The sequence below is a fragment of the Puma concolor genome, chromosome E1 (assembly GCF_028749965.1).
Source record: "Puma concolor isolate L17-30 chromosome E1, mPumCon1.1.hap2, whole genome shotgun sequence".
Lineage (NCBI taxonomy): Eukaryota > Metazoa > Chordata > Mammalia > Carnivora > Felidae > Puma > Puma concolor.
This window is the reverse complement of record NC_141680.1, coordinates 57662380-57686515: the sequence shown is the minus strand read 5'-3', so window position 1 is coordinate 57686515 and position 24136 is coordinate 57662380. Positions and strand designations below refer to the sequence as shown.

General features: G+C 57.1%; 2 protein-coding genes across 4 annotated transcripts; one reads left to right on the top strand and one right to left on the bottom strand.

Moving 5' to 3' along the window:
* Positions 1–70: 70 nt before the first annotated feature.
* OTOP2 (otopetrin 2) lies at positions 71–23831 on the bottom strand. 3 transcript variants are annotated; one of them, XM_086687989.1, is made up of 9 exons: positions 23663–23831; positions 16658–16825; positions 8567–8743; positions 8042–8388; positions 7190–7326; positions 6042–6100; positions 5432–5565; positions 2949–3826; positions 71–1055 (listed from the first exon to the last, which is right to left on the bottom strand). In XM_086687989.1, the coding sequence occupies exons 4-9, from the start codon at positions 8352–8354 to the stop codon at positions 885–887; spliced, it is 1692 nt and encodes a 563-aa protein (XP_086544115.1). In that variant the 5' UTR covers positions 8355–8388; positions 8567–8743; positions 16658–16825; positions 23663–23831; the 3' UTR covers positions 71–884. The 3 variants fall into 3 exon arrangements, with proteins under 3 accessions (XP_086544115.1, XP_086544116.1, XP_086544114.1); XM_086687990.1 differs by lacking the exon at positions 16658–16825; XM_086687988.1 differs by lacking the exon at positions 23663–23831 and having other exon boundaries at positions 16658–16965.
* On the top strand, positions 7960–13411 carry USH1G (USH1 protein network component sans). The gene is given in 4 exon segments (XM_086687991.1): positions 7960–8779; positions 9825–9993; positions 12189–13038; positions 13040–13411. Coding segments are annotated over 3 exon segments (1386 nt in total). The 5' UTR covers positions 7960–8779; positions 9825–9829.
* Positions 23832–24136: the final 305 nt, after the last annotated feature.

Here is a 24136-nt window from a genome sequence, read left to right as displayed (position 1 = left end):
TGGTGGGTAAGAGAAGGCCCCGTTGTAAGGTTCTGTGTCCCCTGACACCTTTTAAACTAGAACAGCCCTGTTTATGCTATAAACTTGGGTTCCTGAAATATTTTATTTGAGGAAAAAGAAGTTCTGCTGTTTGAAAATCATTATGCTTAGCGGAAAGGCTCTGTGACCTTGGGCAAGTCACTTTGCCTCTCTGGGCCTCTGTTACTTTCTTTGTAAAATGGTAGTTGACCAGGTCAGTCCTTCCTAACCTTTCATGCCTCACGGAACACATAAACAAATGTATTTGTCATTTGAGAATAAGGGGAAGAGGAAGATGGCAGCCTGGGTACCCCGTCCAGCCCCTCCCAGGCACCCAGGTACTGGTCTGTAGCCAGTCTATAACTCACACTTGGTTCACCCACTGAAAAGCTGGAGACTTGAGAATCTCCGGGGTTCCTTCCAGCTCTGACCCACAAGAGCCTCTCTGGCAATCAGCTCAGACAGGGAAGCTGAGACAAGCAGCGGGGGGCGGAGGGGCAAACTGCAGGTGGTTCCAGCTCCAGGCAGCAGTCCCGGCCAGGCCACAAGGCTGGGATTAGGGGTGGCACCAGAGCCACGGACACTTGCAGATCTTGCCTCGTCCTAGATACTATGGGGAGAGGTCTCCCTTCCCTGGTCACTCCATACCCCAGGGTCCTGCTGGGGTGGGTGGGTATGTCCTGACTATGATTTAAAAACTCATCCTGGAAAAATAACTTTTGTGAAAATTCTACCCTGGGGCCAGTGGGAATGGGTGGTAATGTGGCACAGTGACTGCCAGCCTGGGGTTCTCTCCTGGGGGGGGGTGGGGTCTCTGAATAGACACACAAGCCAAGCCCCACCCCTGCGTGTCTCTCTTGGGGGCTTCAAGACAACACGTAGACCTCCAGCAGGCTGGAGACAGCGTGCATACGGTAGAAGATGCCGAAAGGCAGGCAGATGTTGACGATGGCTGCCCAGAGCGAGTAGCCATAGAAGTCCACTTCCACAGTGTTGCTGAAGTGAGGACGGGCTCCGAAGGCAGGCATGATCCACAGCTGTGCAGAGAGAGGGGCGCATCAGGACCTGGCCCGGCTGGCCTTGAGGGTCATTTCTGTGGGTTTTGCTGGGGCAAGGGTGTGGCAAGATGGGGGGTCCCAGCCCTCCAGTTTGTTGGACGGCAAGGGCTGGGTGTTGGTGAGTGGGGACCTTTGGAGTCTTGGGTAGGACCTGGCACTCACTTAAGCAGCTCAGGAAATGCAGCCAACTGAATTTGCCCACCCCCAGGCTGGGGCTCCCCCTGTGATCACATCTACCCTGTTATTATGGCTCATTTGTGAGATGCGGAGGTGGGGAAAATAGATGATGTGAGAATTTGGTACAAATGGCTAAATCAGCAGCTCTGCCCTGGAGAGATGTATGCCCGGTGTTGGTGGAACAAGACAGGCTCAGGGCGGGGGAGGGGATATGTCAGGATCCACCCAGAAGTGTACCCCCCACCACCCTCCATGATCTCTGTTCTCCAGCTCCACCCCTTTCCCAGGTCTGGGAGGATGTGAAAGCTGGAATCATGCTTCCTCTCTGGCTGGAGCTCAGACGGTTGGGGTGTGGGGTATGAGGCAAAGAATGACGGCTTCTGGGCCAGCCCCACCCTCTTCAACCCCAGTTCACTGTGCCCTTGGACACACACAACCCCTTTCTGAGCCTCTTTGGGTCATGCGAAATGAAGGGGTTGGAGACGATGTTCCTAGAGTTGACCCAGGAACAGATACCTGGAGAAAAACAGCCTCCCAGAAGGTGGATCTCAGCCTGCAGTTGGGACCTGGGGATGGAAGGTGAGGGCGGGGCCAGGCTGGGGGCGGGCTTCCAGGTTGGCCCAAGATACAAGGAGGTTTTGAGCCTTATTGCTTTCACTGGAGGGTCAAAGATTGGTGATCACTCTTTTCCTTCTTCTTCTTCTTCTTCTTTTTTTTTTTTTTTTTTCTTTAACAGATTATCTGCTGGTTGGGAAGTATTCACAGTGGGGACACACTGAGAAAGCACCCAAGGCAAGCCTGTTGGTATATTTTCCATAGCGTGCACTGGTGTGGAATCACTCTAGAGATGTGCCCAACATCAGGATAGACCCACATTAAGGGTGTTTGTATATTAGGGATCTTATTCTGTTGGAGGTTGCAGCTGAGAGGGCCATTTTTATATCGAATGAAGCTTCAGAAGACGTGTTCTTTATGTGGGATGTGCTCACACGAGTACATGTTTACATATGAGAACGTTCCCTCCTGGGGATTAGATCCATACTGGAGTATTTCTCTATTAGGTTATAGCCACACAAGGGGTATTTCCTGATCGGGGTGTGCCTTCATGGAGAGTGTTTCTGCCCTGGAGTGCAGTCTGTTGCTAACACAGGAGTTTCTCTTAGTAAGGGGTTTTGCTGAATTAGCAGGGAGGGGGCGCTGTTGTGAACACCCCCCCTTCCAGGCCAGCCCACAGCTGCGCTCTGCTGAGACTGCTCGCACTTATGCTGGTCTCTGCTACTTCCTGATGCTGCTCCAATTATCCTGAGAAACAGGCTGGTCACAAGTTCCCAGGAGAAGTCACACCTTCTACCTAGGGGTGAGGGCACCCCCACTCCACATCACAGCTCCCTCTCACCTCCACCCAGCCCCCATGCCAGCATTTCCCGGGGCCCCTCCAGTTCCATCTGCAGCCCAGACACCAGAAGGCTGGGATTTCATTTTCCCTCTCTGCCCTGAGATGCTGTTTGCCTGGGGGCTGCATCTGACCCTCTCTGAACCTCTTTTTCTCCTAGAGAGCTTTAGTGTTTTCGAGTGGGCTGGGGGCAAGACAGAGAAGGCCGAGTGAATAAACCTGGAAGAACATCCTTCCTTGGCCTTCTCTTCCCCCCAGCCCATCCCCATCTCTCCACCCAACCCCGACCCTCAGTTACTCACGATGACATTGCAAAGCAGGAGAAACAGAGAAATGTCCTTCAGGCACCGGCGTCTCCAGTGTCCCCGGGGGGCCAAGATGATGGCCACTGCTTCCTGAGGGCCCTCTGGGCTGGGACCAACCAGCCTGGGGGTGGATGGGCAGGCAGGCAAGGTGTGGAGGGCATCCAGGTTGGCAAAGGTCAGGCCACGGCAGGGCTCCTTGGGGGTGGTATCACGAGGCTCAACCCCGGGTGGTCCCCGGTGGAGGCTCTCGATGATGAACACATTCTGGAAGGTGTGCTGGGCAATCATGAGCAGAGCATGGGCTAGGTTGAGCCCCCCGAGTAGGTCCCTGGGTGCGCCCACCACCACGGCTACAATAGAGTAGTAGGAAATAGCGTATTGACCCAGGGCGGCACCCATCAACAGCGCCACGTCCAGGGTTCGAGTGGGGTTCTTATGGTGATCCATGGCCCGGCGATCAAAACGGTAGATGACTGAGCCACTCAGGCTGACCAAGGTCATGAGGCCCAGACAGATGATGTTGAAGCTGTAATAGATGACCAGGGCCTGCTGGGTGCGGCCCCCCTCCCCACTCACTTGGACCTCGTAGATGATGAAGACGGCCAGCCCCACCACAAAGAGCATCAGGCCCAGGATTGGGCCAGCGAAAAAGGTCTCCCGGAAGAGGCTGACCCGGGACGGGGTGTGGCCGTGGCCATGGGCGGAGGAGGCCAGCAGCCTGCCCACATTCTTCCACATGACATACAGCATGGTGGAAGCAAAGAGGCTGTACTCAATGTTAAAGGGATACAGGTAGAGGTAACCCTGCTGGAAGATCTGGCAGATGGCTGTGTGGCACGGACAGTCTCCTCCCACCGAGCTGCCTGCACGCTCCGCTGTGGAGAGAGGGGCACAGAGCTGGACTGCCCTCCCGCCTTCCTGGAGGCACCCCACCGGAAAAGCCTCACCTTTCGACTGTGACTTTAGTTAGGGTGGAATCACAGTTGGACCTGTTCACCACCTTATCCCAAACACCTGCACTGGGCCTGGCATGGTCATTCATTGTACCAGGTATTTATTGAGCGTCTACTATGTGCCAGAGATGTCAGTAAACAATAGTAGCTGGCGCTCAATGAACACACATCTGTACTGCAGAACTGCCCTTTGTCCTTTAGGCAAACATTTCCGATCCTTCCCGGCTAGTAATCACCCCTGGCTCCCCAGCATAGGAGAGTTCTGGTCCTGAGAGATGGTGGCCCTCCTGGGAACCCCGAAAGTTCAAGCTTCCTCGCAGCTCTCCCCAACATCCGACTCAGCCCAGAATGTGAGCTGCTTTGCCCGGGAGTCTCCTGTGACCTCCCCTCATTTTGGTTTGCAGCCCATCTATAAGAACCTTGCCGTGTCCAGAGTGCACTTTATAGAATGCCTTGGATCTCGGCAAACATCCTTTTCAATCCCCAGAACTATGCCCACTGGTTTTGCAGGTGCAGAAACTGAGGCTCACGTAAGTAAAGTGTGGCTTGTGAGGGCAGAGCTATTGACCTACCTCCCAACCCCTGGGTAGATACCTTTCTAATGAGCCTCTCTGCACCCCTGGGGCCCCAGTATGTTAAGTTGGCCACCTCTCCGGGTTGTTTTAAACCATCCTCAGGAACTCTCTGTATGTGCAAGGTGGCCCTTTATCAGTCTTGCTGGGCTGGGCTCTCCTCTAGGCTTTCCGTTCCTGGACCCTTCCATCCTGTGTGTGTATGTGTGTGTGTGTGTGCGCGCGCGCGTGCGCGTCTGTGTGCGTGTGTGTGTTCAGGCAAAGTCCAGGTGGACCTAGTCATCTAGTCTGGTCCTGGTTGGTGGGAGACCCTACAGAAGTCGAGAGAACTAGGACCAGGGGGCCTATGGACTCTATTTTTCCTCGGTATAGCATATTGGTTCAAAGCAAAGATGATCTCAACACTAGTTCTCCAATTTCAAGCTCTGTGACCTTGGGTAAACTATTTAACCTTCTATGCCTTACTTTCTGTATCTGTAAAATGGGAATAATAATAGTGCCCATCTCATTGGGAAGTTGTGAGGGTTAAGTAAGACCAAGTGTCTAGGACACTTAGCACAGCACCTGACATACAGAGTCAGTAAAATGTCACTATTGTCGTGGTGATTATTCTTTCTAGCTTCTTCTTGACAGACTCTAGCCCATGCTTCTGCCATCAAGCCAACTCTGCCTCCCTTCCCTTCTCTCCACTTTGATCACCCTTGCCTTTTCATTCTGGAGCCCAAGTCTTTGGTGGAATGGAGACCCGAACCATGGGGCCAAGGCCGCATCCTCCAGAATGAGAAGATGCCCCCTGACACCCTCCCTCAGGTGTCACCTACGCCTGTATGGAGCCTGGAGGAGGGGAGGCTCTCCTCGCTTGGGAGGGCAAGGGAGACTGACTGTCCTGGTGCACAAGCATCCAACCCAAGGCCTAGAAGTCCCAGACCAGGGTTAATCTGGAGTGAACACTCACGGTCAGGAGCGAAGCGGTGGTGGCTGGTGTTGCTGTGGGAACTGTCATAGGAGTGAGTCTGGTGCACGGACTCGTCCACCACGGCCGCCATCCAGATGGCCAGGTTGGTGGTGAGGGTGAACATGAGACCACACCTGTTTGGGGAGGGGGAGCAAAGAGGCCAGTGGGAGTCTGGCCCCTCGTGGGTCCCTGGGGCAGATGGAGAACTGGGGAGCTAGACTAGGAGATGATGCCGGGAAGCAAGAAAGCGGTCAGGCCCCTGTGTGAACAGAGAAGTCGAGTTTGGAAGGCACTCTAAGTCTGGCCAGGATGCTACCCAAGAGAGGGCGTGGGGCGGGGAAGGGGTTCAGGGGCTCAGGCCACTGCTGCTCCCTCTTCTAGAGTAAAGCACATATAATTTACCACACAACCCATCCCACCAAAACACACAGGCACACACATATACACAATACACACAGCACAGGACAAAATGGTGGAAATCTTGCTGGTGAAGCAAAGGGGCCTTGGCTGAAACCACACCCAGGCGGCAGAAAGTGGACCCCATGCCCCAGGTTGGAAAGCCCTCATCTCTCAAGCCAGATGGGCATTGAGCTGTGGAGCAGGGACTCACCGGGTCAGATCCAGATGGACGTGAATACAGTCCTTAGCGGAGACCCAGAGAAAGTAAGTCTGTTGAGAGAGAGCGGGGCGGGGGGGGGGGGGGGAGGTCACTCACTCTGCAGATGGGCTAAACTCTGGAGTTCCCATGTCCAAACCCAGCAGAATGTTCTCTCTACCTCAAGAACCCCCCATACTAGCTTACCAAGTTTTTACAAAAGGAGTTGGGAGCTTTCTTTCTTTCTATGGAACAGTTTATATAAAATAGTTCTCGTGTTCTTTCACAGTCTGCAAACTGTTACCTGTAAACTCTTGGCATTTTGGGGGTCAACATCCCCTGCCCCACCTCCATCCTTTCTTTCCTTGAAATGCTTGCTCTCACCTGGTTGCCAATAAATCCTCGTCATGGTATTTGTTGATGTGGGGGTATCTGTAATTTCATTTTACCCGAGTACCCTTCAAACCCATAAAATGTAAAAGAGTAAAACTATATAAGTACCAAAGTCATAAGTATGTTGAACTGTGGAAATCTGCACAGCAGGGGTGATGTTTCAGGAGATGGAACCCTACATGTGGTCATTCTGGTCATGATACAGGGCTGAGATCTATCTGATCTGGTCCCATGTAAGACCAGTCCTGCCTCAGCTCAATCATGAGACCTTTCAGTGTTATTTATGCAACAAATAAAAAAAAAAAAAATATATATATATATATATATATATATATATATATATATATATATACTTGAACTTGTTTGAACCCTATTTCCTGAACAAATAGAGAACATATGGGCAGTACCTGAGGCCAAACAGGCCATGCCCACAGCGAGACCCTGGGCTGAGAATGATGCCCTCTACCGGCACCCAGGGAGGGCAAGCCAGGTTCTAGGAGACATGGCAGCTGCCCCAACCCAGACATCCTAGATGTTGATATTGTCACTGCTTAGGTTGAAATGAAATCACAAGACCCCTAAGTAGGAGCTCACATTTGGATATTACTTCATTTCCAAGTGCTTCCGGATTTATGGACTCATAGGATACACACTACAGTCCTATCCCCACCTTATTTGATTGCTCAGGGTCGAAGAGGAGTGGAGATCTCCTGACCTCATGCCAGATGCTGGCTCCTTCCACCACACTCAGGAACACTGTTCCCACCCACCTGGACGATGACAAACACAGCCTGGGTGAGAGGGTGCAGGATCTTGATGGCTGACTGGCACTCAAAGAAACTGGAGTAGTAGCCAGTCTTGAAGACATCCATGACGAGAGTGCAGATCCCAAACAGCACCAGCCCGCCTGGGAGTGAGGGGTGGGGGATGGGTCAGAGGCAATGGTTTATAGATCTGGCGATGGATGGCTAGATGGGTGGTGGGTTGGATGGTTGGGTGGATGGAAGAATGAGTGGGGCAGGTGGGAGGATCAAGGGACAGATGAACGGGGTGGGTGAGGGGATGGATAGATGGCTGGCTGGCTGGGTGGATGGTTGGACGATGGATGGGTGGATGGATGGATGGATAAATGGATGGATGGAAAGATGAATGGGTGGATGGAAGGATGACTACAGGATCGAGTGAGTGGATGGATGGGTATCCTACTGAGCCGCTATCTCTTTGGGGTTGCACAGATTGGAGGAAGAAGGGCCCTATGTGGGGGTCTTTCAGCTACTGCTGGCGTTTGTTCTCTGCTGTCCATCAAAGGCTCTCCCACGACCACCCTCTTTCAATCTTTAGAAAAGGCGGAGAAATCCCCTCCCACCCCTCACTTCACTCTTCTTCCAAGATTCTTTCTCTTCCTCTTCTCTCACAACAGCAGCCCATCGCATTCTCAGCCACATCTAGTCCCCGGGGCGGGGGGGGGGGGGGGGGGGGGGGAGGGGTGCGTGTGTGGGGGGAGGAGGGGAGAGACTTCCCAGCCCCCTACCTTGACGCGGACTCCACGGTTCCTCTGAGAGTCCCAGCCTCTGGCTCCCCGCCTGCCTCCCACTTCCTCCCCCCACCACCTCCCCTGGCACCTCGAAGCCAGATGGGGCCGGCGTGCGCGTCCCGGTAGGGGACGGCGTTGGGACAGCGCACGGTCCGGAGGAGGTAGAAGAGGGTCCAGAGGGAGGCGAGCAGCATCATGGTGGTGAGCAGCGCGAACACGTCCGTGTCGTACACCGCTACCTTGTTGAAGGCGCCGCCGCTGATGAGCGTGCAGGCAAGGAGCAGCACGTTCACGGCCAGCAGCACCGACAGCAGGCGGCCGCCCTTCTTCCACACCTCGCGGGAGCCTGCCCTCGGCGCCGGCGGGCTCTCCTTGGGTCCCTGGGCCAGCTCCTCGGACATGGCAGGGGCGACTGGGCGAGGTTGCAGGGGGTCACTGTGGAGGAGGAGCGAACAGGACCCCGGGTCAACCCCGAGGGCTCTGCGACCCTTCGGGGGTCTCTGGCTCGAGGGCAGAGGGAAAGAAAGGCGGCGGCGGGCAGCCCCGTCGGACCCCGTCCTAAGTCCCCACTCCCCACTCCCCAATCCGTTTTCCGTCTGGTCCGGGCACCCACCTGGCTGCGCCGGGAGCCCGCGCTGAGCTGGGGGTCAGGGGGTGGCGAGCGTCTCCTCTTTCCCACAGCGGGCTGGACGGGCGCTTTATACCGGGGAGGGCAGGGTGATTTACAGCCGCGGGAGCTCAGCTCCATAAATCTCTCAGCCCCACTCACATGATCCATCTTTTCTCCGAGCTGAATTTAGGGAAGAGCGCGCGGGAGCCAGATAAGGTAAGATTTATATTTACCCGTTAAGAGGCGCCCCCCTCCCCCGCCCCCGCCGTCCCGTCACCTCGGAGCGGCATGGCTCGGGCGCAGCCCCGCACTGCGACACCCAGAGGGCACCCCGCCCCGGGCGCCCACCGCGCCCTCGGGCTCCGCGACCCCGGCCGCCCAGAGCCCCGAGCACTGATGATGCTCGATACACGCCCCGAGGGCTCACAGGCACCCGGACGCCCTCCCAGCCCCGGCGCGCCCTATATCTTTCGCGCCCCTCTGTTGCTGCCCCAAGATCGGGACCCCAGTGCCCCTTTCCCTGACACCCTCACAGTGGTCGAAGTTCCTACTTCCTCTATCCCTCCCCGGAGTCTTCTGCTCGGCTGGAAGCCGCAAGCCGGGTTTGGGTATCAAGTTCGCCAGAGGCGCGCGGAGTCCGAGTCCAGTCTTCCAGCGCCCCCTGCTGGAGCGCGGCTCCCCGACCCCGCGGTGGGGGGGCGGTGGCGGTGGTGGCAGCCGGGACGCAGGGTGCTTCTCACCGTCTGGGGGTCAGTCCTCAGACCCCTCCTAGGCCCACTGTCCTAGCGATCCAGACTGCCCTCGGACACCCCTCCCCAGCCCTTGGCCCGTCCCTTTGACGGGTGGAGACATCGGGAGCCCCAGAGCGGGGGCTCCCGTGACGACAGACTCCGGACTGTCCGCAGACTAGGCCTCATGGGGCGGGGTGCTGAGGTGACCACTTTTGGAACAGGGCAAGGCCTCGCGTGGGTCACTCCTGCGCGCTCGGTAGCAGGGTGTTTAGGACCCAGGGGCCTCCCGGGGGCGGCTCCCCAGGCAGCGGGAGATCCTTCTCCCCCCTCCTCCCTCCCGGGGCGAGCGGCTCAGATGTCGGAGTAGCGGCGGCTCCCGGCGCTCCGCAACCTGCGTCTGCGGCAGCGGGGGCTGGCGGCCCGGCCCCTGCCCGGCCCCCTCCCCCAACCCCATGCCTCAGCCCTAACCCCTCCGCCCTCCCCCGCGGGGGGCATTTCCTGGTGCCCCCTGCCCTCCCCGTCCAAGTCAGGCGCCATGAACGACCAGTACCACCGGGCGGCCCGGGACGGCTACCTGGAGCTCCTCAAAGAGGCCACCAGGAAGGAGCTGAACGCCCCCGACGAGGATGGCATGACTCCCACCCTCTGGGCTGCCTACCATGGCAACCTGGAGTCCCTGCGTCTCATCGTGAGCCGAGGGTGAGTACCCACTCTGGCCCTGCCTAAGCCCGGTGGTGGAGGGAGAAGAGAGTCCTGGGCCCCCTCCCAGACCCTGAGACGCAGTCCCCAAGACTCCAAGGTACCTTCCCCCCACTCCTCTGAGCCACCCTCTTCTCTACTGACGCTAAGGTGGAAGCTTGGAGCCTCGCGGTGGTGGGAGGGGGCACAACTTGAGGCATGTGACCCTGGTGACCTGGATGTGGGGCTAGGAGGGGAGCGACTGGGATTTGGGGGCCCACGATTGCTGGAGGGGTTGCAGAGTGAGGGGAAGGTGGGAGAGATTTCTTGCGTTGGGTGACACCTGGAAGCAAGAGTGGGGATGGGAGAGAAGGGGCAGAAGTGGTGGCAGGGCAGGCTCCTTACTCAGGAGGGCCTGGGGTCCAAAGGGCACCCCCCCCCCCCCCCGGCCGGTGCTGCACCTCCCTGCAGGCCAGGGCTCACACAGCTCTCTCCCAGCTCATTCTCGGGATTTATGGGCACTGTCCACAGCACCAAATGTCACTCCACACAGCCACCTCATTAACTCCCTCTGTGCCCCTCCCCCATGACGGCCTCCCTCTCCCCCCCTTAGGAGTTGTTTGGGGGGAAGAGTGGGCATAGAGTCCAGGTGTCAGAGCCAGGGAAGTGGTTTGAAGGTAGCGATTAAGGAATTCGGGGTCCAGGGCTGCTGACTTGGGCTCCCGGGGCTGAATGACACTGTGGACAACTTCCCCAGCCTCCACAGTTTTCTACAGAGAGGTCACCTGGTTGAACTGGACACCTGGGCCACCTGGCCAGGGAAAAGGAGTGGAAGACTTGCCCCAGGAGGGTTACTATGAGCATCTCAGGCCCTGGGAAATCACGGTGGAGACAAAAGGGGCCCAGCTGGCCCTGGTGCCCGATGCTGGCCTGTGGCCTGAACACGTGGTGGGTGGGGTGTGGTGGCTGGGGAGCCCCCTTGCCCTCCGTCCGAGGCCCCGCTCCTCAGGCGGGCAGCAGGTGGGAGCAGCCCCTGACACCAGGCAGCTAAGCCGCGTTCCAAGAAGCCAAGACCGGCCCCTTCCCACACCAAGAGAGCACACAGCGATCCTGCCGTCCTGCTCCTCCCATCAGAGAGGTCCATGGGAGGAGGGGAAAATGGTGGCTTCCCGGTGCACCAAGTCCCCAAACTCCTACAGACCACAAGGGTTGGTGTTGGAAGGGGCATGGGCCAGATGCCAAGCAGCTCCTTGCCACATTGTCCTGCAGGACTTGGCACCAGTAGGAGAAGCGTGGAGAGGGTTGTGTGTGTGGGGGGAACTGTTGAGACAAGGGGGTGATTCTTCCTCCAGCCTTGCGGGGTGGCCTCATTAGTGTGAGCTAGGCCCCTGCGGGAGGGGAGCGCTTGGAGAAGCCAGCCGGAGCATGCCCAAGGGGGCACGGTCTGGTGGTGGAGGGGATTGGAGGGTGCTGGGTGGGTCCCCTGGGCAGGCCCAAGCCAGCCTGCCTGACAGGGCTCCCAAAGACGGGGCAGCCCCGGGAAGGGAGGGCTGCTGGGCCCAGGTTGCAGACTCAGCTCCTCCTCCCCTTCCGACCTGGCTGCCCCCACACTCCCCTCCCAGCCCAGGCCAAGACCCGACACCTGCTCTCACACGCAGCCTTGCCAGGCCTGGCCCTGCTCCCTGCAGACGTGGCCGTGCCCGCCCACGCCCAGGCACACACTCTCACACACACTCACCCAGGGCTCAGGCTCAGCACCCATCACCCTCTCCTCCTCTTTTGTGGGCACCCTGCACCCGCAGCCACACTCACCACCACGCCTGCCTAGAGACCCAGACTCGCCCTGGCCCACCACCTCTCTGGGCCAGCTCCCCACTGGGCTCCATGAATAATTCACTCCTGTCTCTGTGGGCATCAAATATTTATCCCCTGAGATTCCCAGCCATCAGTTCTCTTGGGGAAGGCCCCGCCCCGGCCCCGCCTTTTCTGTCGCCCCGCCCCTTGCGAGTCTGGGGCCACTCCCCCCGCCCCCGGGCTCTGTCTAGGTCTGCCTGGCGTCTCCCGAGTCAGAGGAGACATCTCGGCCCTCGGGTCCCGCCGGTGTGCCCGTGGGGCGGCCCACACGGGCCGGGAGCTCCCTACACCTGCAGCCAGTGCCGCCTGCCCGCCCCACATGGTGTTGGTTCATCACCCTTCCTCGCGTGTCCTCCCTGCAGGGGTGACCCCGACAAGTGTGACATCTGGGGCAACACGCCCCTGCACCTGGCAGCTTCCAATGGCCACCTGCACTGCCTCTCCTTCCTGGTGTCCTTCGGGGCCAACATCTGGTGCCTGGACAACGACTACCACACGCCGCTGGACATGGCCGCCATGAAGGGCCACATGGAGTGCGTGCGCTACCTGGACTCCATCGCGGCCAAGCAGAGCAGCCTCAACCCCAAGCTGGTGGGCAAGCTGAAGGACAAGGCCTTCCGCGAGGCGGAGCGGCGCATCCGCGAGTGCGCCAAGATGCAGCGCAAGCACCACGAGCGCATGGAGCGGCGCTACCGGCGCGAGCTGGCCGAGAGGTCGGACACGCTCAGCTTCTCCAGCCTCACGTCCAGCACCCTGAGCCGCCGGCTGCAGCACCTGGCGCTGGGCAGCCACCTGCCCTACTCGCAGGCCACGCTGCACGGCACGGCCAGGGGCAAGGCCAAGATCCAGCGGAAGCTGGAGCGGCGCAAGCAGGGCGGCGAGGGCACCTTCAAGATCTCCGAGGACGGCCGCAAGAGCGTGCGCTCGCTCTCGGGCCTGCAGCTGGGCAGCGACGTGATGTTCGTGCGCCAGGGCACCTACGCCAACCCCAAGGAGTGGGGCCGCTCCCCGCTCCGGGACATGTTCCTCTCGGACGAGGACAGCGTCTCCCGTGCCACGCTGGCGGCCGAGCCTGCCCACTCGGAGGTCAGCACCGACTCAGGCCACGACTCCCTGTTTACGAGGCCCGGCCTGGGCACCATGGTGTTCCGCCGGAACTACGTGACCAGCGGGCTGCACGGGCTGGGCCGCGAGGACGCGGCGCTGGACGGCGGGGGGCGCGCCGCGAGGCCGGCTGCAGAGCTCCCCCAGCCTGGACGACGACAGCCTGGGCAGTGCCAACAGCCTGCAGGACCGCAGCTGCGGGGAGGAGCTGCCCTGGGACGAGCTGGACCTGGGCCTGGATGAGGACCTGGAGCCCGAGACGAGCCCGCTGGACACCTTCCTGGCCTCTCTGCACATGGACGACTTCGCCTCCCTCCTGCGGCAGGAGAAGATTGACCTCGAAGCGCTGATGCTGTGCTCCGACCTTGACCTCCGCAGCATCAGCGTCCCCCTGGGGCCCCGCAAGAAGATTCTGGGGGCCGTGAGGAGGAGGAGGCAGGCGCTGGAACGCCCGCCTGCTCTGGAGGACACAGAGTTGTGAGTGTCCTGGGCTTTGGGGGATGGGAAAAGGGGTCAGAAGGCCTTGCGGGTGGGATCTGCCTTTTCGGGAATGGGGGGGGGGGGGGAGTCAATACCGTATTTCATAAAATCTAAGTCCCCATCCATTACAAGAGGTCCCACTGAATTTGTTTACCCCCAATTCTGAAAACGAAGCTGCCAGTTTCATGACAAGGGAGGAGGCCTTCTTATCACAGCTAATGTAAAATGCACCTTGACTTTGGAGATAATCAAAATGCCCCCAAATGGGTGTCTTAGGACAGTTGAGATCCAGTAGTCATAGTAATCAGAGCCCGGATGTTTTGAGCCCTCCCATCTACTGGGTGCTGGAGATACCGCTGCATGTGTCCCTTAATTGAGTCCTCCCCAGCTCCTGGGTGCAGGGGCTGTATCATCCCCATTTTCCAGGGGAGCAAGTGGAGGCTCAGAGGTTTTGAGCGGCTCACCCCAAGGGCCTGCTGCTGCTTGATCCCCGGTCTGTGTGGCTCTAGAGCCTGGGGACTAGGTGACTCCCATGGAAGGAGAGTTGTCGCGTTCAAAAGCTGTCAGGGAGAGCTCAAGTCTGCTATCGCACTGGTGGCCGTCCCTGCCCCGATCCCTTTCTCAGGGCATCCCACCCCTAGGCCAATGTCCCCATCCCTGACCGTTGGCCTGCCAGGACAGGGTCAGTCGTCCAAATGGCTGGTCTTGGTTTAAAATGATGTCTTGAAAGCCCTTACCTGAAGTCTGTTTCTGTGTCTTTCTCTCCAGGTAACAGGGGGCTCCTCTCTCCAGACCAAATGAATTGCGAGTTGCCACAACCCACCGTGAGGCCACGAGGTCCTCACGGTCGCCAGCCCTGAAGCCCCCCCCGGCCCCTCCCCAGGAGCAAAGACCGTGTGGGTCATCTCCCTTGAAAGCCTGTCCACACTCCGCAACGGAGGTGTAGTCTGGAGGTACCAGCAAGGGGTCCAGGAGCCCTTGAGCCACTCCCGTCTGAATGGCCCTAAAGGACATGTGGATTCTTGGGAGGCCAGCTCCAGAGGAAGGGCAGGGGACCCCTGGGGCCCCAGGGGATAGACGACATACCCATTAGAGCTGGATGGGAGTGTGTGTGGAGGGGGCATGGCCTGTCCCAGGGGCCGCTGTCTCTCCCCACCCCTCCTCTGAGGGTCCTGCTGCGCTCAGGCTGGAGACTTGCCCACTTCTTACATTTTTGTGAAGGGAAGAGTTTGGGCTGGCTCCCTCCACTCCCCCCACGCCGCAGAGAGGAGGTTCCTGGCTAGACTCTTCAGCCAAATGCCCTGACTTGGGTCCCCACTCCTGCCCCAAGCCAGCCCCCTTCTCCTTCACCTGTTGGCCATGTCTGGGAGTTGGAGCGCCAGGCTGGCATGAAGTGGGGGTGACTGGCACCCTCACCGGCTCACCTGGTGGTGGGGCCTGGCCTGACTCTGCCCTCCTCACCCTGCCTCCAGCCCGGTCCCCCTCCAGGGACCCCAGAGGGTCAGGCCGATAGATGCAAGGTGCTAGAGCAATAATCTGCAGTATTATGGCCCCGAGGCCTGGCGGGCGTGCCCTGGGCTGGAGGAAGGCATCTGCCAACAGCCTCAGCTGGGTGTCTAGCCTAGTTTGGGCAAGTCCTGGGACATGGAAGAGCCTGGGGATGTGGATAATCTAAGCTGCTGACTGTCCCCAGGTCCCCAGGGCCCTGTGCATGTGTGTCTGTGCTGGGGGATGGCTGGTGGCTTTCCCTCCGGGTCTGGAGGCGGCTGGGCAGCTGCGAGGTTCTGTGTAGGTAGGTCAGCAGGAGCTCAGTATGTGTCCCTGCTCTGTGATGGCAGTGAGACCAGGGAGGAGGCCAGCCCCGGACCCGCATGCCTGACCCTCCCGCTCCCACCGGGGGCACCACTGCAGCTCCCGTCTCTTCCCTGGGCCCCCTTGGCTAGGTCAGGAGATGAGGGGACACCCAAAGAATGCCACAGGCCTCCCCCTGCATCTGTGTCTGTGCTGGGGGAGGGGGACGGGGGAGCGGTTTCCGTTCCCACAAAGAGGGCTTGGTGGCCTGTCGCTGCCACCCTGAGCCCATGCCAGTCCTTTGCCCTGTCATCTGGGCCTGGGGCCGCCCCCAAGTGCCGACTCGACTTTCTCAGAGCCCCAGGTGCTGCCCTTTCTCTTCTGTTCCCTGTGTCCTGCCTCAGCCTCCTCCCTGTTCTCCCAGTTCCCGGGGTGGGGCAGGCTCTGGGGTTCCCACTGCCGCACAAAGTACCCCTCCCGCAGGCTCATTATAACTTTTGTAGAGAATGTTTTGTATCGTTGTCACACCTGTGTCTCGTTCTTTAACCACTGGGGAGTGGGAGAGGGAGAAGGTCTTTGTGTACCGAAGGGGGCTTGGTCCTCGTGGGCCCCCTGGAGGGGGTCCAGGGATGGATGGTTGGGCATGCCCCACCCCCATGCATCCTCGCAGGGCCTTCCCTCATCCCTGGGTCTTCACCCTGCTGTTTGTGGGCCCAGAATTTGGAGCTGAGGGAGAGGGAGTGTTCAGAAGAATGGGGACAGGCAAGCTGGAAGCTGAGTGGGGGGGATGGTCCAGGCTGCAGCTGCTAAGGACAGCTTTCTCCGTTTCCAATGGGGCCTGCCTGGCCTTCTCCAGACATGGGCAGAAGCTGTACCCAAGGAGGCCACCACTCATCACCCAGGCCCCATAAGCCCTCATCTCAAGGCCCCAGCCCACCCTGGGAGGCCACCAGTGCAGTCCCCATTTCCCTCACCACCCCAGGCAGCTCTTGGGGCAGCCCTATTTAGAACCTTCCTTTGTCCCAGAGGTAAGGCTTCTCCTTAAGCTGTAGGACAATGGCCTCTGTTTGCTCAGTCAAGCCTGAGAAAGGGCCCTGGAATCATTTTATTTCATTCCCTAAGGATGCTGGGTCAAGTGCTTCTGCTAAAGGGAGTTCAAGACAGCTCTCTCCCTCCAGCATCAATCAGAATGGTCGAGAGGATGTCCCAGCGGGAAGGTTGCTTAGCAACCATCTGGGGTTCTAGGTCATCTCCCTCCACTTTACAGATGGAAAAACGGAGGCCTACCAAGGGGACGATCCAGACTCAGAACACTAGCCTCCTGACTGCTGCCACACTTCCCCCCCCCCCCCCCCAGGCTGCTAAGGGGGCCAGTGGAGTGGTGGGATTCTGTCGGATGCTCCACAGGGTTGTCCACCCTGCGACCCCTACTGGCCATCCTGGTCACTGCACCTACCTCAGGAAAGACCGGCCAGTCGTGGCGCCGCTGTTCCAGGAAACGGACATGGGGGGTGAGGACTGAATAACAAGACAGCAGATAGGAACTTCAGCGTAGAGGCAGGAGCTAATCCGAAGCACTGGGGGCTGGGGTCTCCATGGGTCAGTGTGGCCCGAGGGTGGAAGCCTGAGGCACAAGAGCAGGTGCAGCTGTGGGAAGTCTGAGGGGATTTTAAACACAGTGAAGCGAAGAATTTTACGTGGTAAGGGGTTCAGCCTTCTCCACCCATTCCCCTTAAATTTAGATCGAGGTTAGATCGAGGAAAGTTTAGAAAAATCCATTGCTCTTAGCCTTTTGGTATTAGAATCTACTAATAACATGGGCCACTTTCCCTGGAAAAATGCACACCGGGCAGACAAACACTCATATACAATTTCGTTCATAATTCCAGGCAGTTCCTGGAGCTCCAAGAGGTCCAGGGACCCCATGTTAAGATGCCCTAGACTGCTCTGAAGTCACATCATAAACGGGATTACTAATTCGATGGAGATGGAGGTGTCAGAATGAATCAGGCAGGAAGGGCCTCTGGTTACGTGGCACAACCTCATTTTACAGATGAGATAACTGAGGCCCAGAGGGCAAGGGCCTGGCGGTAGATAGCAGAGCAGCCAAATGAGCAAAGTGGCATTAAGTGTCCTGATGCCCTTCCATGGTGTCAGCTGCCTCCTGTCCCCGTGTGAGACCAGTTCTGCACAGCACGACGGCCCTGTGCTCCCAGGGCATGCCTGTGTCACCTGTGAGATAAGCCTGGGTTGCACAGGACATGGCAGGACTCAGGAGACAGCCAGATCTGGGCGGCAAACCTGGCTCTGGCCCTTCCCAGCTGTGTGGCCCTGGGTAAGTTACTCAGCCTCTCTGGGTCTATTTCCTCAAATGAAATAGGTGGTTATAACTTATTATACTCACAGTGCTAACCCCATGGATCATTAGGAGGTGGAATGATCGTGCAGTGTTAATGCACAAGAAAGCATTTAACACACCTGCCTGGTATTCAGTACATACCCGTTAGTAATGACCAGTTATCGGTGGTCTTGGGCCCATGAGGTGCTCACTGCATCTGTGGCCCCCTCCCCCAACCATAGGTAAGTTCTAGGCCTTTCCAGAGAGCAGTTTTGCTTTTTTGAGCCCCATAGGCCACCCCACCCGTCACACTAGCTCCTGGAGACAGTACTGAAGGCATCCTGTTCCGACCAACTGGGGGCGTTGAGGATCAGCCACTGGCTAAGGAATCGTCGGTTAGATAAGGATGGGTCACTATCCAGTGGGAAGACCCCTGGGGAATCAGAGTTGTTCCTGGGCTGCCCAAGGAGCTGGGCATTTTTTCCGGAGGAAGAATCACAGGTCCATTGGCCTGGCCCCATTATACTACTCTCTGAACGTTAGAGTTTATCAAAAACTCTCCCTATTCCTGTGAGGTAGGTGGGTGAGGAGTTTTAGCCCCACTCCATAGATGAAAAAATTGAGCATCAGAGAGGTTTTGTGACATATTTAGGTCCCAGTAAATTAAGGAAAATTCAGGCTCCCTAACTGGGTCCCTTCAGCCACTCCTGTCTCCAGAGGTAAGCTTTCATGTTTTTTCACTATTAATGTTGAGAACGTATAAGATGTTAGGTGCTTATGTTACTTTATATACATTCAATCCTCACAATAAAGCCACAGCTCTATAAAGCAAGGACTATATTATGATTATTATCCCCATTTTATGGGTGGGAAAACAGAAGGTCAGAGCAGGGATATGAATTGCCCAAGGTCACAGAGCTATTAGGTGGACAAACCAGGCCTCAGAGACAAAGTTCCGTGGTACTATGCCTAACCATGGCATATCGCCCCCCCGCCCCTCCCCCCCAAGCACTTGTATCCTTTGGTGGGAGTTGTTTTTGGTGTTAGGTCCCCTTGACCTGGTCGTGCCTGGTCTAGGCAGATGCCAGACTCAGGCTGGCATGGCGGGGTGGGGGGAGGATGCTGGCAACTTCAGTGGCCTAAGCACCTGGGCTGACCCGCCTGCCCTGAGGGGCTGGGCTGAGAGAGGGCCAGTTGGGGTGTGGGTCCACTGGGCAAGATACTGGGGGGCTGTGTGGGAGGGTAAAAGCCGGCCCAGATGGGGAAGCAAGGGTCTGAAGCATTTTGTCGTGACTAGGGAGTCTGCCTGTCCCCCTTTCTGTCCCCCTATCCCTTGGCCTCTCTGCCCTATCTCTCCTTGTAACACAGGGCACCTGCTCAGTCTCTCCTCTATCCCCTCTTTCTGTTGCCTTGTCTTTCTAGACCTCTGTCTCCCTTGCTGTTGGTCACATAATAAGAAATGTATGTTTGGTAACTGCTCCCACCTCCTGACACAGAGCTCCTGAGTCCCTTGGAAGTCCCTGGGTGAATATCTTTTGTTCACATGAAGTGACTCTGGGTGGGCTCCAGAACAGATTCAGAATGGGGGCTTGTCACTATGGCTAGCAGCCTGGAACTTTCAGTGCCTCTCCATCCTTTGGGGAGGGGAGAGGAGCTGGAGATTGGATTAATGATCGATCATGCCTTCATAATGAAACCTCTATAAGCAACCCTAAACTACGGGGTTCAGAGAGCTTCTGAGTTGATGAATGCAGCCATGTTACGAGAGAGTAGTGTCTGCTCCACAGGGACAGAAGCTCCTGCACTCAGGAGCCTTCTGGACCCTATGTATCTCCTCATCTGGTTGTTAATACGGATCCATTATAACACACTTTACAACAAACTGATAAATGTAAGTAAAGCTCTTTTCTCAGCTCTGTGAGCTGTTCTAGCAAGTTATTGAGGCTCAGGGGCAGGTTCTGGGAACCCCCAAATTTGTAGCCAAGTTGGGCAGAAGTGCAGGTAGCCCGGGGCCCCAGGAAGTGAGGGCGTCTTTGTGGCACCGAACCCTGGGATCTGTGGAGTCTGACACTAACCCGTAGTCAACTTCAGGATGGAATCAAATTACAGGTTGGTTGGTGCCCAGTGTTGGAGAATTGGTTGTTGGTGTGGGGAAAAGCCCACATTTGGTGTCAGAAGTGTGAGGAGAGGAGCAGATTTGGCGTCTTTCTCTCAATCTGTCTTCCCATGCGTTCAGGCTCCTTGTCCCCCTCCCCATCTTGGTCCTGGTCCTATCTCAGGTTGAATCAGAACTCTGGAGCCCAGCCTGTCCTTAAAGGCCCTTCCTCTCCTCACCCCACACCTCAAACTCAGCAGCCCGAGGCACCCCCCCAGGGATCCCTAAGGTTTCCTGGAACCCACCATTAAAACCACTGAAGTCATGCCTGAACTACATGGGCAGTATAGCGACTATGCATATGGGTTCAAATCCCAGACCTGCCACGGCAAAGCAATGACTTTGGTCAAGTCACTTAACTGCTGTGTTTCTTCTTCCTTAATATGGACGTGTAATGGCCTTCCTTAAATTTAAAAATTTTTAAAAATGTTTATTTATTTTTAAGAGAGAGACAGAATGTAAGCAGGGGAGGTGCAGAGCGAGAGGGAGACACAGAATCCAAAGCAGGGTCCAGGCTCTGAGCTGTCAGCACAGAGCCTGACATGGGGCTCGAACTCACGGACAGCGAGATCATGACCTGAGCCAAAGTCGGATGCTTAACCAACTGAGCCACTCAGGTGCCCCCATTTTTTTAAAAGTTTATTTATTTAAGGGGTGGGGGGAGAAAGAGAGAGAGAGACACTGCACAGGTGCACATGCAAAGGCAGGAAAGGAGCAGAGAGAGAGGGAGACACAGAATCCCAAGGAGGCTCTGTGCTGTCAGCGCAGAGCCTGATGTGGGGCTTGAACTCTCACAAAACGTGAGGTCATGACTTGAGCTGAAACCGAGAGTTGAACACTTAACCGACTGAGCCACCCAGGCCCATCTGCGAAGTGGGTTCTCTGTTGGGGTTCCTGTATGAGAGCTGTCTGGCACCCAGCAGGCACACAGCACGGGTCTCTGACCTGAGTTTCACCTCCCATCCATAATAGTAGTAACACGCAGTATGACCCAAGCATTTCAAGTGTGTTAGTCACATGGTCTCCAGGGCTGTTGTGATTCCTGGTTTTCAGATGAGGAAACCAAGGCGCAGAGATGTTTGTAAAACGTGCCCAAGCTCACAAGGCTGGCGGTGGTGGAGCTAGGGCTCCAACCCAGACAGGCTGGCTCCTGTCTGTGCCATGTCTCATCATGATGGTGAGCATTTATCGAGCACCTGCTGTATGTCAGCACTTTACATCTGTGATGGCTATGAATTCACATGACAGCCTCATTTAATAATTAAAGGGGGTCAATTAACCCATTTGACAGAGGAGAAAACCGAGACTCAAGAACACTAGGTTGTTGTGTGGCTCATACAGCCAGTAAGAGCACACACAGGGCCTGACTCCTTGTCTGTCTGACTCTGCATAGCTGCACTCTGGACCAGCTGCTCCCCGGGTTTCTATAGCTGAATGACTAAGTCTGATGGGGTTTGGAGACCGAGGTAGGGAAACTTCTGGCAAGTCCATTCAGAGCCCCTAATGCCTGGTCTTTAGAGAAAGGCCCTTGGGGCGTGCCAGTGTGGTGAGCCCTGGAAAGCTTTTAAAGCTACAAATCTCATTTTTACCTTCTCTCACTGTGGTTTCTTTGTTCCATGGGCCCACGTGGGTCTGCATGGGCATTTTGGGGGGCTGTGGGACCCTCTCCCTGCTCTGGATATGCACACTCCTGAGAAGCGTTTCCTCTGGACCCTGAACAGTAGTTGATGGGGCCCTGGTGGGCAGGGGAAGGGGCTTGCTCTGGGAGGAGAGGGGGCGGGGACAACAGTAGCTGCCAGTCTGACCCCTGATCCCCAACACCACTGCCCCCTTTCCACAGAGTCACAGCACCCTCATAGTCTCTTCAAGCGGGCAAGGGCAGGAAGGCATTCTTTACTAGCCCCATTTCTCAGATGGGGCAACTGAGATTCAGGAGAGCCAATGACCCGCCAGCAAGTGCCCAAACCAGGGTGTCAATTCTGGTGCATTTGCACTGCCACTCCCTGCTAGCTGTCTTCTCAGAGCACTTTCACATACCAGGCACGGCAAACCCTTGAGCACAGCATCATTGCCCCGCCTCATGGGTAAGGAAACCAGGACTCATGTCGATTGGGTCATTTTTCCAAGCCCCTAAGAGCACAAGCGTCAGGGCTGTGGGATTCAAACCCCAAACCCTGGTTCTTTCTACCCCATTCCCTGAGCCACCTCCCCAGGCTCTCACCTGGCACAAGGGCAGCTCGTGGGTTCCCCAGGTCAGAACAGGGGCTCAGCAGGCAGGATTTGGGGAGAGGGGAGGGGGGACAGGCCGGACTCACTGTCTCCCCCTCTTCCTCCATTCCTGTTTACCTCACTCCTGCTCAGCCTCGAGATCTACTACTGACTGCTTTCCACTGTGTGCGCCTGTGTGTGTGTGTGTGTGTGTGTGTGTGTGATGGGCGTGAGGGCACTGACTCTATGCAAGCCCAGGGTGAGTGCAGTGGACCCAGAGCTCTCCTGTGAGCTGAGCGTGCTTGTATGTGTCTGTGGTTTTGCTCGCTGATCTTCGTTTCAGGGCCAAGTTTCCCAGGAGAGGGGCGTGTGCACGTGTGTGCGTGCATGTGTGTGCACGTGTGTGCATACACACTCACAGAGGACTCCATGACTTTGTCTACGGTCTATATTTCAACTCCTTCTCTCACTTATTATATTTAGAGCCCCAGCTCCTTTAGCCTGGAAGGTTGAAGCCCCAGCCACCCACACCACCTGTCCTCATCCCATCCCTTGTCTTGAATCGGGGGTTCCCACCAAACTTTCCCCAAACCCTCTCTGGGTGACTGGTTTGCTGGGGGTCAGAACCCCAGGCGCCTGGGTGGGCAACTTCCCCTGAGCCGGGGTGTCCAGTTGGGATGCTGAGCTGTGCCACTTGCTGGGAAGGCTAAGTTGCCTTTCCAAGCCTCCAAGTTTCCACCTGTGAGTGGAGCTAACCAAACCCCACGTTGTAGGCCTGTTGGGGGGCTACACTATATGAAGCCCTTAGCTCAGGTCGTGACACCCTGTAGGCGGAGGACCTGGTCGACAGGAATCTGGGGATGGGGAGGGCTCGGTGGGCATCAGCCAGGCCTGGGCATCCCTGAGCTGGAAGCACCGAGAACCCACATGCCGGGTTGTCTGCAACTCCCTCTTCCCTGGTCCCCACACCTTCTGTACAGCCTGTTCAGTATTGTAGAACAGAAGTGGGAGGAGGCATCATGCCCCTGAACCCCAGCCAATAGATGTTAGATTTCAGTCATATCAATATTCAGCATAACAATAATGTTATAATTACCATAGCACAAGGAATGGCTTAGCGATGCCATTACCGTGAGCACTGGCCCTATGGTCCATTGATATCCGTAGTACAGACGTGATCTTATTACTTTCTCCAGCGACCCAGTAAGCTAGGTAGTATCACCCTCATCCACTGCAAATCACCTTGTCAGAGACCTGAGGCTCGGAGAGGTCAAGCAACTCACCTAAGGTCACACAGCAAGAACAAACGTGGGTGTGTTTGAGTCCAGAGCCCTGGTGTAGTAGACAGTAGACTGTTCTCAGTCGCCTCCACTCTGTGTAAGAATCGTGGCCCTCATTCCCTTTCCAGCCCTGGCGCTGGCCCCACCAGGCCCAACAACACACCCTTCAGGCTAATCTATGCTCCAAAGTCACTCACACACACTGGACTGTGGTGCTGACCTGACACGGTGAGAGGGACCAAGGGATCCTTGGAAAACCTCACCGGTCGGGAGCCTGGGTGGCTAACAATTCCAGCCTTGGATTTTTAAGGACTTAGCTTGCTCTATAACTTGGAAAGGTGGCCTGGGTCTCAGTGTCCTTTCCCGCCAGGTGGGGACAGGCTGACAGTCTCAGAGCCTCAGCAGCATCCCCGCTCGAGGCTGGCCCCCTTTCCCTCACCTGTCTCACTCCCTGGCTTGCCCCTCTGGGCCATCACCAACCTGGCTTCGTCCCTGCAGAGCGGCTGGTGGCCTAGAAGGTGGGATGCACAGCACAGGCAGCTGTGGCGGGCCAGGGCCAGGGTCCTTGGAGGTGAGGCTGATGCTGACAGTCCATCGGTGTGGCCCTGCCCTGCTGGAGCCAAGGGCACCTGGGATGCCGGTCCCACTCTCAGCTGATCAAGATCTGAGCCCCGCCTGGCCACTTGTCCTCCAGAGTGCTCGGCCCCGCCCCTGTGAATAATGCCGCTTGCCTCCTGGAGTTGAGCCTCACTGGGCTTTGATGGTTTGGGGGGGTGGGTAGCACGAATGGGCGGAAGACAAGGAAGGCTTACAGATCCAGCCACCCAGGCCTGGAGCCTAGAAATGGGTGCATTGCTGGTGGGAGGTGCCATTCTAATCCACCCCACGTCCCCCCCACCCCTGCCCCAAGCCTCCCAGTACCCACCTTCTAGGTGTCCAAACCTATCTCTGATT

What these genes read in the sequence shown, in the direction of transcription:
- OTOP2 (XM_086687989.1), bottom strand. Translation starts at nt 8,354, where the DNA reads ATGTCCGAGGAGCTGGCCCAGGGACCCAAGGAGAGCCCGCCGGCGCCG. An exon ending in CTGTGTTTGTCATCGTCCAG is followed by an intron (nt 6,101 to 7,189) that starts GTGGGTGGGAAC and finishes CTCTCTCAACAG; the next exon opens with ACTTACTTTCTCTGGGTCTC. An exon ending in CCACCGCTTCGCTCCTGACC is followed by an intron (nt 3,827 to 5,431) that starts GTGAGTGTTCAC and finishes CTCTCTCCACAG; the next exon opens with CGGAGCGTGCAGGCAGCTCG.